The 13674-nt window shown below is 43.2% G+C and overlaps 1 protein-coding gene across 1 annotated transcript in view; it reads right to left on the bottom strand.

The window, feature by feature from the left end:
• Positions 1–13674, bottom strand: part of LOC139388140 (rho guanine nucleotide exchange factor 28-like) — a 79379-nt gene that overhangs the window by 29998 nt on the left and 35707 nt on the right. The window contains exons 14-27 of the mRNA XM_071134723.1: positions 11849–12020; positions 11508–11631; positions 8406–8448; positions 7335–7436; positions 6038–6161; positions 4638–4785; positions 3963–4018; positions 3750–3786; positions 3324–3453; positions 3089–3204; positions 2838–2978; positions 2221–2471; positions 1757–1882; positions 267–384 (exon numbers count right to left, since the gene is read on the bottom strand). Of these exons, the coding sequence (XP_070990824.1) occupies positions 267–384; positions 1757–1882; positions 2221–2471; positions 2838–2978; positions 3089–3204; positions 3324–3453; positions 3750–3786; positions 3963–4018; positions 4638–4785; positions 6038–6161; positions 7335–7436; positions 8406–8448; positions 11508–11631; positions 11849–12020 (1688 nt within the window). The remainder of the gene's footprint in view (positions 1–266; positions 385–1756; positions 1883–2220; positions 2472–2837; positions 2979–3088; positions 3205–3323; positions 3454–3749; positions 3787–3962; positions 4019–4637; positions 4786–6037; positions 6162–7334; positions 7437–8405; positions 8449–11507; positions 11632–11848; positions 12021–13674) is intronic.

Below are 13674 nucleotides of genomic sequence, written 5' to 3' on the forward strand. Positions count from 1 at the left end.
ATATTCAGGCACATTGGAGTAGTAGGATCAAAACTATACATCCGATTACCAGCCCCATATCAGTACGGAAGTTACATTTCAAATACAACAAATGTTTCATGGAATATCTTACTGTAACTGCTGTATATTATCACTGATAGCTGAGCTGTATGATAAGACCACCTGTCCACCAAAAACGAGCCTGGTCATGTTATCACGATTTGATTTGATTTATCTGATCCTAACAGCAGTGGGCAGCACAGCAGAAAAAAGGCAGACAGACCGACCCTGGGTGTACTGTAGAATCCTCTCCAACAGAACAGGGTACTTAGTTATCCTCTGGGTCACCAACAAGATGCATTCTGGGATCTCTCTCCTCCGCACCAAATAGTTATTACTTTGTTGCTATAGAAACACACAATCAACAGTGAATAATTAGTCACAAGTGGAATATTTAAGACAATTTAACTTGTTAGGACAGATCATTTCTCCAGATATCTTCTCAAGATACACTACATGGCCAGAAGTATGTGGACACTTGCTCGGAAAACATTTTATTCCAAAATCATCGGCACTAATATGGAGTTGGTCCCCCCTTTGCTGCCACAACAGCCTCCACTCTTCTGGGAAGGCTTTCCACTAGATGTTGGAACATTGCTGCGGGGACCTGCTTCCATTCAGCCAAAAGAGCATTAGCGAGATCAGGCACTGATGTTATGCGATTAGGCCTGGCTTGCAGTCGGCGTTCCAATTCATCCCAAAGGTGTTCAGTGGGGTTGAGGTCAGGGCTCTGTGCAGGCCAGTCAAGTTCTTCCACACCGATCTCAACAAACCATTTCTGTATGGACCTCGCTTTGTGCATGGGGGGATTGTCATGCTGAAACAGGAAAGGGCCTTCCCCAAACTGTTACCACAAAGTTGGAAGCACAGAATCGTCTAGAATGTTATTATATGCTGTAGCGTTAAGATTTCCCTTCACTGGAACTAAGAGGCCTAGCCCGAACCATGAAAAACAGACCCAGAAAATGATTCCTCCTCCACCAGACTTTACAGTTTGCACTATGCATTGGGGCAGGTAGTGTTCTCTTGGCATCCGCCAAACTCAGATTTGTCCGTCGGACTGCCAGATGGTGAAGAGTGATTCATCACTCCCGAGAATGTGTTTCCACTGCTCCAGAGTCCAATGGCGGCGAGCTTTGCACCACTCCAGCCAACACTTTGCGATTGGTGATCTTAGGCTTGTGTGCGGCTGCTCGGCCATGGAAACCCATTTCATGAAGCACCCGACAAACAGTTATTGTATTGACGTTGCTTCCAGAGGCAGTTTGGAACTCGTGAGTGTTACATCCAAGGACAGACGATTTTTACGTGCTACGCGCTTCAGCACTCGACGGTCCCATTCTGTGAGCTTGTGTGGCCTACCACTTCATGGCTGAGCCGTTGTTGCTCCTACATGTGTTCTCTTCACAATAACAGCACTAACAGTTGACCGGGGCAGCTTTAGCAAGCCAGAAATATGACTAACTGACTTGTTGGAAAGGTGGCATCCTATGACGGTGCCACGTTGAAAGTCACCTAGCTCTTCAGTACGAGCCATTCTAATGCCAATGTTTTGTCTATAGAGTTTGCATGGCTGTGTGCTCAATTGTATACACTTGTCAGCAACGGTGTGACTGAAATAGCCAAATCCAGTCATTTAAAGGCGTGTCCACATACTTTGGCCATGTAGTGTAACTCTTGAGGCTTATAGAGGTGTCATAAACAGACAAGCCCGTACCTTGATGAAGGTCTGAAATCGTTTGTTGTGTTGCTGTAGCTCTTTGAAGAAGGTGACTGCCTCAGTGTGATGGCTGCAAAAGTCTCCATACACCTGTTTCATCCTCTCTGCGTTCTCTTCAGAAAACTGCACCCAAAATTATACAGAAGTTATACAGGCACTCATGCTGAGCCAACGTACTCAATCAGTCACAGTTTAATACCACAGTCATGTCTATTGAGGTTGAATTACAGGAGAGAGTGAGTGGATGTTGGCAATGTTTCAGACACACAAAAACATATCTGTATTTATCCATGTTTTGTGGTGGAATCAGCACTTCCATGTAATTTTAGGGGTTGTAAGTTAATTCTGTCTCCACAGATTCCTGACCGTATGACAGAAAGTACAATACTGTTCCGCCCCGACCCCACTCCAGAAAATCTAAGGTTTGTTGTTGTTACAAGCACTTCATTTTAACAGTGCACCTGTAGCAGCAGAACGTCTCCGATGCGTTCTATGACGTAGTTCCTGTTCCCGTATGGCCGGGCGGAGCTGTGGCGGCGTTCCCTCATGGGGTTGAAGAGGTCGTGGTGGAGGAGGAGGAGTTCGTCCAAACAGGGGAAGACACGTCCCACGGCGCCCGCGTCCAGCTGGACCTCCTCCCTCATCCCTCGCCGGAAGACCTCAGCCATGATGCACAGAGTCTGGAGGTGGTGCATCTCTGTCTGCATCAACTCTGAGAGGACGGACACACACAAAAACAGTGCGTGTTTGAGATCTACTACATTGCAGCTGGACTGCGCAGGATCGCAGATCTACAAATCATCTCGCATCCCAAACAACCATGCATTACGTGTACATTTTTGCAATTTCGCGTCTCGTCTTGCTCAAACCAACTACCCACATTTCAAAGATGACAAAGGTCCCTCTAGACAAACATATCCCTTGGGCATAGCATAATAACAAACCATAAACATTCCTGTGCTACGGCCCATAACATTTCATAAGTCATAACTCATTCATAACTCAAAACTGTACTACAAAACAGCAGGGTTAGGTTACATATGGTGGTTCAACTGTTCTGAGTACATCGTTAGCTCACCGTAGATGACGTCCTGTCTCTTGACCACCCGTTTGTCCTGCTTCTTACAAAACTTGTGTTCCACTGTCAGACTCCAAGACTCAGCCTCGTAGTCCAGAGCATCAGCAGCCAGGTCGCTGTGGAGACCGGTGTCCACACAGTCTACAGGACGAGAGGGGGGACGAAAATAACATGATGGTGACTTTTCCCTTTTAACCGTTAAGATGATCCCTTTTCCAATTGTCCCTTCTGGGTTCCCGTCCCTCAAGTACCTTCTCCGAGGGAGGAGTCAGTGGAGGAGGATGACTCCGTGGTCTGTAGGAGCTCCTCTGATCGGCCAGGACTCCATCTCCTGTCAGACACCACTTCCGGACTCTCGCTAAGCCTGCTGGGAGAGTGACAATATGTCAATGACATAAGCATCATCGCAAAAAAAATCTTCATCACAAGCTTACTGTAATATACTGAGAGTGGGTGAGTGTGTGAGTGAGCGGATGCTTAGCTGACCTGTCAGTGGAAGAGGGGACGCTACTGGAGAGGGGGTTGGGGAGGGAGGCTGTTTCCCTCCTGTCCCTCTGGCTCATCATAGGTAGAGAGGCTGAGGTGGCGATCAGACATGAAGAGGGACTGTCTCGCACTGTGAAGTATGAAGGAGGGAGGGTTATTGTTTCAGCATTCCTTCCTGTGTGCTTCACATGATGACAACAAAGAGCTGTGACATTTTATTTTATTTACCCTTTATTTTATCAGGGAGTCATACTGAGACCAAGGTCTCTTTAACAGATTAATTGAATTACAGAAAATACACACACCGAATATAAATACAAAATGCAAGCAGAAAGAACGAAAAACACAGTCATAAACAACAAAACACATTCATCAGTAATAAGGTCCTTAGTCAGTGACCTTTGAACTCTGCAATGTAACACTCACTCTGCGGGAGGGATGCCGTTCGGTTCTTCACAAGTTTCTATAGATTTAAAATTGTAAAAAAAGATTAACAAAAGGAAGGATAGTAAGGATACCAGACAACCCAAACATTCCAACTAGATCACTTTGTTCAACAGAGAGAGATGAGGAGTAGATGTGTCTATGTTTGTGTGTGTGGTTGTGGGTCGGGGCAGAAGTATCCAGGCTGAAACTCACCTTTAGACACGGGGGAGCAAAGTCATTACAACCCTTATGGACCATGAGTGTACAACCTTAGGGAGAGAGGGATAGGTTCATAAAGAGAAAAAATTAAAGACTGGAAATAGAATAGGATCGTATATTAATTCAGTCCTATAATTGTCCAGCAAAAAAATTGCGAATTAAAGTTAATTTATTTTAAACTTTCTTTAACTAGGCAAGTCAGTTAAGAACAAATTCTTATTTACAATGACGGCCTACAAGGGAACAGTGGGTTAACTACCTTGTTCAGGGGCAGAATGACAGATTTTTACCTTGTCAGCTCGGGGATTCGATCCAGCAACCTTTCGGTTACTGGCCCAACGCTCTAACCTCTGGGCTACCTGCCGCCCCATCATTGTCAATTATATTATCATTGTCGAATGCAACAAAAAAAAGCCTATACAGTATATTTTTCTTGATACAATATGTATTGGTATACTGTATTAACCATAAATATGTGATATCTTTCAATTCATTTACATTGTTCAGAAGTGTACAGATCACTGAGATATGCTTGTATGTTTGTAACATTGAGCGACAAATTGTTGTTTGTTTTGACTGATCAGGTGATGTACTACTGGTTAATTGTTGTGGTACAAAGGCTGTTATTAATACATTTTGATTGACAGATTGAGTAACTGTGTTACTTACTGGAGCAGTGCAGAAGTTCCTTGCCAGTAGCAGGTTTGTCACAGACCAGACAGACCGTGGGTCCAGCACAGGACCCCGTGGAGAAGCGATGTCCATTCTGCTGTCTGTCCTTGTCTCTCTCCTCCTTCTCCCTTTCCTTCTCCTTCCCCTTGGAAAACCAGGGTAGATTCACAGGGGTGAACATCAGAGGTATGGATAGGCGGGTTATTGCACACCCATATACTGTAACTACATCAAAACCCTTCAGCCACAATCCATCAAAGCATATCATGTAATTGTAACACTAACACCATAGGCTAGACTCGACTTAAAGCAATATCAGTCAGGTTACTTGTACTATGAAGTAGCCACAAATAGCCACACGTGCACTGACTCCAATTGAGGCAGTTTGAGTGAGAAGGATCCCCGCCTTATTTTAGCCCATTTTAAAGTCCACTGTGAAGGAGACGGAGCATTGCATTAACACATTGGGGGAGGTTTTGTAAATGCGGATCCACCAACAAAGGGTTTTTGATGAAAAGGAAAGAAGCTACAAGGGTTTGGAGTGGTGTTTTGGGTTACAGTTATTACCCAAAACATTTCCTGCTTCTTGTCATCTGTCACGATCGTTATAATGAGCGGACCAAGATGCAGAATGGTATGTTTCCATCTTTTTATTTGGAGGAGAAACTTAAAGAACAAAAACAATAACGCGAACAAACTAAATGTGACGCTAATATAATGCTCACAGGAAACTATACCTAGACAAGATCCCACAAAGCACAATGGGGAAATGGCTGCCTAAATATGATCTCCAATCAGAGACAACGATAAACAGCTGCCTCTGATTGGGAACCATACCAGGCCACCATAGACATATATATTCACCTAGATAACCCACCCTTAGTCACACCCCGACCTAACCAACATAGAGAATAAAAAGCTCTCTATGGTCAGGGCGTGACGTCATCATGTGAAGCACAGATCCTGATGTGAATACTACAGTATAAGGAGAAGGGTTGGGATGATGATAATAATTATATTCATCATCATCATTATTATTATTACAATACATGGTATTTATGTAGCGCTTTTCAACAACCCAGTCGCTTGAAAATAGGCTTTTGTATCCGATAATTAAGTGATAATAGCAGCACAACTTTTTTTTTGTGATAATAGACGGTCAATTATATTGTATTTATAGCCCTTTATGGGTATGTCATGCAGTCCTTATAGCTGTAGATCGTTAGATTTAGACTGAGTGGTAGATTACATGCGAGTCAGTCGGTGTGTACATTCTGTCTTTGATTATTTAGTCTACTGGAGTACGTCTCCGAACATGGCATATGCTCTAAATGTAAAGTCTGGTGGCAAGATTAGTGCTGACCTAGTCTCACGATTAGTGTTAAAATAGTGTTTACCTTGTTCTTGTTGCGTGTGCTCGACATCCGGCTCTTGAGGAAGCTGAAGGTACGAATCACTTTGTATTTCTCTGACGCCACCTTGGAAGGGATGTTGTACTTGTCCCACTCCTCTTCTTCAATTCTGTTCAGACGCAATGGGGTCAGCATCATATGTGACTTTCCATATGTTGGTTTTATAAACGGTATCCATACCAGTCTTATTTGCTGATCTTTATTTCTGCCTGGTCATCTCAAATTCATTTTTACTCAGTCATTTCTGCGAGTAGTAATCTTCTGACTTAGTATTTCATCTATAACCAGGTTTCCATCCAACCTTTTTTACTACAGATGAAATAAGTTATGATGAACTTCACAGGGTGGTGAAAGTGTACGGTTTATGAGCTTGATGTTGCTTTCAATAAATACCGAGGGTCTTATTCTGGTGACATGATAGATTATTTTCTTCCCTTTGACAATTAAAATGTATCTCACTCTTTTGCCCATAACAGGAATCTCATCTTATATCTGCGAGTAGTTTGCTTGAGTGCATGTGCAAAGACCAAAATGGGCACATACGCTACATAACTCAACATGTTTTGGGTCAAAACGTTCAGTAGAGTTGAAATTTTTAGTATTCAAATGAAAATCGGCCGCCAATTGGATGGAAACCTAGCTAATGAGGCCACGTGGAAACAAAAACGTTTTAACTCCGCACACACCTTGTGAAAGCACAAACCTTATAGTAAACATGGTACTTGGTTAGTAGTTCAATCAGCCTGTGATGGTCATACCAGGCTGGATCGAGTGTACAGTTGGAGCACATGCACCACACAAAGCCAACCATCGATGTTTATTACAGAATTAAGACAAGCAAAAAGTCCGGTCAAAACTCCATCATTAAGGTGTCGTCTACTTAAAGTTGGTGGCAGCTTGTTTGCCACAAGTTTTAGTGTTACAAAGCAATTAATTTTCACCCTGAGTCAGTGGTAGAGCACTATGGGTTAAGGGTTACACAGTAGTAGTTACAGACACATGCAGCACACGTATGGTAATCAAAATGGTTCATTCATTGACATCAACAGCATACAAGTGCAATCTCGAAAGGTTATTTTTGATGCCATGCTAGGCAGAGAGCATTGTGGGCACAAACATAGACGTTAAATGTCACGATGCACACAGGGGAGTTCTAGGGTTAAAATGGTTGACTTAAAAGGGGTTAGAGGCTGAAGCTAGGGACTAGATGGCTGGCTTCCAGATCAGGGGAGTTACTGTAGGGTTAAAAGCTATGGGCCAGAAGGGGGCGATGCCCACATACTCTTTGAGGAACTCTGAGAGGGTGAGGTGTTGGAGGGACTCTGCCAGCTCAACGCTGCCCTCGTCGTCGGCAGACTGGGCACGCTTACGGAACTTTAACTCCCTAGGGGACACACACACACACATTACACACACAGCTCTGATACATACAGTACATGAACACACACACACTAACATGCGCACACATACACTAACATGCGCACAGGTACAGGAAACATACTCTAGAGGGCGCTATAGTGCTGTGACCGTGTGCATTCAGGACATTTTAACTCCTGAATGGAGGGAGGACAAAGGCAGTTGGCATGGTTCCCGGCAGCATCTCATCACAATGAAGGACATAGTGAAGCAGGAAACAAAGAGGATGCCTTTTCTTTGGTCGTCCCACTTTTACTGGAGCCATTTACTCAAAGGATACTTATACAGTGAATCCTACTACACTCACTGTGTCACAAAGTTACAGTGCATTAGCCTAACTTCATCTGAGCACAGTACTTGTATTTGAAATTTGCATTGGACAACATTTGCATTGCTAAATAAACACTGTCTGAGCACAATGGGCTTACAGTTTAGTCTACAAAAACAGTTTGGGTACTGATTTTTAAAAAAGTGTCATATCTCTACGCCACTACCTGTGACACAGGGTTAAAACAGCCCTACAAGCTGTGGCACACTAACACAGTTATACAATCAAAGCCTGGAGTTAAACAAAGAGCTGTTATTGTGGGGGTTTTACGTGCCTTGCTCAAGGGCACAACGGCATGTAGGATTTGATATCAGCAACCATCCGGTTGCCAGCTCACTTCCCGCCAGACTTAACAAGTCAGATCCGGAATTTGAATTGGCAACCCCTCCGGTTGCTGGCTAGCCTCTCTAAGTGCTAGGCTACCTGCCACCCCTTTTCTTGATATGAACACAACCAGGAACTCCATGACAGAGACAGCCCTCGGTCGCCCAGCAACCAACCAAGTAGTCTTGGTGAAGGCTGGAGAGCCTGGGAATTAGGGGAAAACTGTATGGAACTGTAAAAATGTCACACTCACTTTGGACAAACACTATGTCAGTGGATACATACCTTTTTTCTTGAGGTTGCTTTGATAGGCTGAACTCTCTCCGCTCTGTGGAGGACAAGACAGAACATGAACCCTCTGTGTGAAATGAAACAGCATGAGCAACATTATGGATGACCCCTGCCTACCCAGTAATGTTGAGCTTACACTGTGATTTGGCAGGATAGCCTAGCCAGCCAATGCACTTACCTATGCCCTCACCCTACATAAATACTGACATACAAGCACACCTACAGTACCAGTCAAAAGTTTGGACACACCTACTCATTCAAGGGTTTTTCTTTCTTTTTCCTATTTTCTATATTGGTCAAATAGCCCTTACACAGCCTGGTGGTGTGTTTTGAATTATTGTCCTGTTGAAAAACAAATGATTAGTCCCACTAAGAGCAAAACAGATGGGATGGCATATCGTTGCAGAATGCTAAATAAATCACAGACAAGTGTCACCAGCAAAGCACCCCCACACCATCACACCTCCATGCTTCACGGTGGAAACCACATCCGTTCATCCGTTCACCTACTCTGCGTCTCACAAAGACACGGCAGTTGGAACCAAAAATCTCAAATTTGGACACATCAGACCAAAGGACAGATTTCCACTGGTCTAATTGCTCATGGTTCTTGGCCCAAGCAAGTCTCTTCTTCTTATTGGTGTCCTTTAGTAGTGGTTTCTTTGCAGCAATTCAATTCAACCGTCTCCTCTGAACAGTTGATGTTGAGATGTCTGTTACTTGAACTGTGCGAAGCATGTATTTGGGCAGCAATCTGACATGCAGTTAACTGTATTTAACCTATCCTCTGCAGCAGAGGTAACTCTGGGTCTTCCTTTCCTGGGGCGGTCTTCATGAGAGCCATTCTCATCATAGCGCTTGATGGGAAAGGAAAGGAAAGTTCTGGAAAAAAAATCCAGATTGACTGACCTTCATGTCTTAAAGTAATTATGAACTGTCGTTTCTCTTTGCTTATTTGAGCTATTCTTGCCCTAATATGGACTTGGTCTTTTACCAAATAGAACTATCTTCTGTACACCACCCCTACACAGCTGATTGGCTCAAACACATTAACCTATCTAGCGCAGGAGTTCCGCTAGCGGAACCCATCGACAACATTCTGCTGAAAAGGCAGCGCACGAAATTCAAAAATATATTTTTTAAATATGTAACTTTCACACATTAACAAGTCCAATACAGCAAATGAAAGATAAACTTCTTGTTAATCTACCCATCGTGTCTGATTTCAAAAATGCTTTACAGCGAAAGCACAACATATGATTATGTTAGATCACCGCCAAGTAAAAAAAACCTGCAATTTTTCCAGCCAAAGATAGGAGTCACAAACAGCATAAATATAGATTAAATTAATCACTAACCTTTGTTCTTCATCAGATGACACTCATAGGACATCATGTTACACAATACATGTATGTTTTGTTCGATAATGTGCATATTTATATCCAAAAATCTCAGTTTACATTGGCGCGTTACGTGCAGTAATGTTTTGATTCCAAAACATCCGGTGATTTTGCAGAAATGACGGTGACGCATGGTGGTGGCAACATCATGCTATGGGGATGTTTTTCAGCGGCAGGGACTGTGAGACTAGTCAGGATTGAGGAAGAGAGGAACGGGGTAAAGTACAGATAGATCCTCGATGAAAACCTGCTCCAGAGTGCTCAGGACCTCAGATTGGGGCGGAAGTTCACCTACAGGACAACGTCCCTAAGCACACAGCTAAGACAATGTAGGAGTGGCTTCGGGACAAGTCTCTGAATGTTCTTGAGTGGCCCAGCCAGAGCCTAGACTTGAACCCGATCTCTGGAGAGACCTGAAAATAGCTGTGCAGCGGAGCAAAGTACAGAGAGATCCTCGACTGGGGCGACAGTTCACCTTCCAACAAGAACACAACCCTAAGCACACAGACAAGACAACACTGGATTGGCTTCAGGATAAGTCTCTGAATGACCTTGAGTGGCCCAGCCAGAGGCTGGACTTGAACCCGATCAAACATTTCTGGAGAGACCTGCAAATAGCTGTGCAGCAATGCTCCCCATCCAACCTGACAGAGCTTGAGAGAATCTGCAGAGAAGAATGGGAGAAACTCCCCAAATACAGGTGTGCCAAGCTTGTAGCGTCATACTCAAGAAGACTCGATGAGGTAATCAATGCAAAAGGTGCTTCAACAAGGTACTGAGTAAAGGGTCTGAATACTTATGTAAATGTGATACTTCAGTTTTGTATTTGTAATAAATGAGCTATTATTTCTAAAAGCTGTTTTTCTTTGTCATTATGGGGTAATGTATGTAGATTGATAAGGGAAAAAACAATGCAATACATTTTTAGAATAAGGCTGTAACGTAACACAATGTGGAAAAAGTCAAGGGGTCTGAATATTTTCCTGAAGGCACTGTATACTTGACATTCCATTGAATTCCTGAAGTCACACCAAAATATCTGGATTCCATAGATTTTGTCTCTCTCATTATACAATTTTTTATGTGCTATAATTCAATCAATATTTTTTTTATAAAAAAAGAGTTGAGTGTCTTACTCCATTATCAGAGCTGTATTTTTGACCTTTTATCCATTTTGAAGACCGTTACTACATATAGAAGGACAGGACCAAACATACAAAGACGAACAAGGCATTGGAAGTGATGGGACCATCAATATCATCATGTTCTCAGAAAACCCTGTCACCTTTATTCCAATCAAAGTAATAACCCACTGGGCACAGACGTCAACACAACATCTATTCGGGGCGGCAGAGTAGCCTAGGGTAGCCTAGTGGTTAGAGCGTTGGACTAGTAACCGGAAGGTTGCAAGTTCAAATCCCCGAGCTGACAAGGTACAAATCTGTCGTTCTGCCCCTGAACAGGCAGTTAACTCAAATTTGTTCTTAACTGACTTGCCTAGTTAAATAAAGGTATATATATATATATATATATATATATATATATATATATATATATATAGTTTAATGTATAAAAAAATAACTAAATGACATGGAAACAATGTTGATTCAACCATTGTGTGCCTAGTGGGAAAGTTCTCAGGAAGGGTTTCTCAATGGGGGGGTTAATAACTGTAAAAGGTCCCATGGACGCTAACCTGGGCTGAGGTCAGATGTCGCAGGCTGGGCTGAGGTGTCACGGGAGAAGCGGGAGGGCAGCAGGCTGATCTTGGGGGAGGAGTAGGAGTAGGAGCGGTGTCTGATCTTCTGGTCGCCCATATCCTGGAAAAATACAACACAACATAAACACTTAGGTCAACACAATGGTGAGGAACTATATACATTTTAGATTTACAGTTGGCCCTAATATATATGTCCTTACAACCTCCTTTGGAGTGGAATAGTCAGTAGATTGTCAAAGGAGGAGGAGAGAAACGATGACATTTCTTTATGTGAGTCTCTGTGTGTGAGGGTGGACAAGAAAGCTTCTGCATGGTACCTTTGTGGGGGTGGGGTCACCGGCTGAGGAGGCAGAGTGTGTGCGTGTGCAGGTGAGGTCTGGGGCGGTGTCGTCCCTGCTGCTACGAGGGTCAAAGGTAAGAGAAGAGAAGGGAGACTTCTCCAGAACCCCCTCCTCCTCACTGTCAATCACTAGAGCTACCAGACTGGGGCTGTCAGGGAGAGAGAGGAGGGAACTTCAACAAAAAGGCTCATCTGATGAACTGGTGGTCCTCTGTAGCTTAATTGGTAGAGCATGGCACTCGCAACGCCAGGATAGTGGGTTCGATTCTCAGGACCACCCATACATAAAAATCTGTACACGCATGACTGTAAGTCGCTTTGGATAAAAGTGTCTGCTAAATGGCATATATTATATTATTACTACAGCCTCCTCATATCCATACTCTAAGTGCTGAAACCAACCGCTGGCGCAAGGTAAAAGTAAATTAATTGGCTTCAGCACATACAGTATGGGATTGCACATACAGTATCCACATAGAGAAAGCCTCACACTATGAGAAAATACTGAATATATTTGTTCAGGTAAGAACAAACAATATATGTAATCATACATGACATGTAATCTTTAGTTTATTATCGCAGTACAGTATCACAGAACTGTGATACAGAACTTTTGGTTTCTTTCAGTCAACAATGCAGATATGATATCTCAAAGCTCTTGAACTACCTTTATCTTACCTTTTAAGCTGTTTCCCCGTCTGGTACAGGTACCCCCACCACACTCCCCCCTCTCTCCCGAGCTTTCGCTCGCCTCCAACACACGCACTGTTGGGGCGAGTGACTCTGAACTTACAAGTTGCTATATTTTTTTTTCTGGTGCTTTATGCTATTTGCCTCATGACTCTTGTTTGCTTTGTTGACTATGAATTTGCTTGTTTATCTGACCGTGGGACAGACTATGTTTGTTTCCACACTTGGGACTCTGACACTCTATTGGTTACACGGACTCTTGGCCTCCTATCCTATTCTAACCAACTCTCGCTGGCTTTATATTAATGTTACCTGATGAAATTGCTGTACAATATGATCTTGTTGCCATCTAAAGCACATTCAAATGTCATAAATCAACACTGCAGAGCTCTCACTGTCCTCTGCCATGCCCTGATTGTATTGCTGCTGATGATATCTGGAAATGTGCTTGTACACCCTGGCCCATCTATTATTGCATGCCCTAATTTTGACTTATGCTCTGATATCTGCTTCACTGATTTCGTAAAAGCCTGGGTTTTCTGCACGTTATCACTAGAAGCTTATTAGCTAAAATCTATCAATTGAAAGTGTGGGTTCACAGCTCCAATCCAGATGTGTGGTAATTACTGAGATGTGGTTAAGAGTGTTTTGAACACTGATATTAACCTTTCTTGTTATACCCCTTTTCAGCAAGACAGATCTTCCAAAGGTGGTGGAGTGGCAATCTTTACCAAGGAACACATTCAGTGCTAGGTTGTCTCCACCAAGTCTGTCCCCAAATAATTTTATTTGCTGGTTTTAAGCATTAAACTTTTAAATAGCTATTTTTTGACTGTTGCTGGGTGTTATCGTCCACCATCAGCACCGACCTGTACCCTAAATGCCCTAAGCTCTCTCCTTTCCCCTTACACTAAGTCTGAATTTGTCCTGATCATTTGTCCTGCTAAACTGGGACATGCTTAAACCATCTGACCAAGTCCTAAAGCAATGGGACTCCCTAAATCTTTCTCTGATTTTTACCAATCTAACAAGGTATGACTCCAACCACCCAGAAAAGGCTACTCTCCTTGATGTTATCCTCACAAATAATCCTGATAGGTATCAGTCTGGTGT

This window comes from Oncorhynchus clarkii, chromosome 29, assembly GCF_045791955.1.
Source record: "Oncorhynchus clarkii lewisi isolate Uvic-CL-2024 chromosome 29, UVic_Ocla_1.0, whole genome shotgun sequence".
Lineage (NCBI taxonomy): Eukaryota > Metazoa > Chordata > Actinopteri > Salmoniformes > Salmonidae > Oncorhynchus > Oncorhynchus clarkii.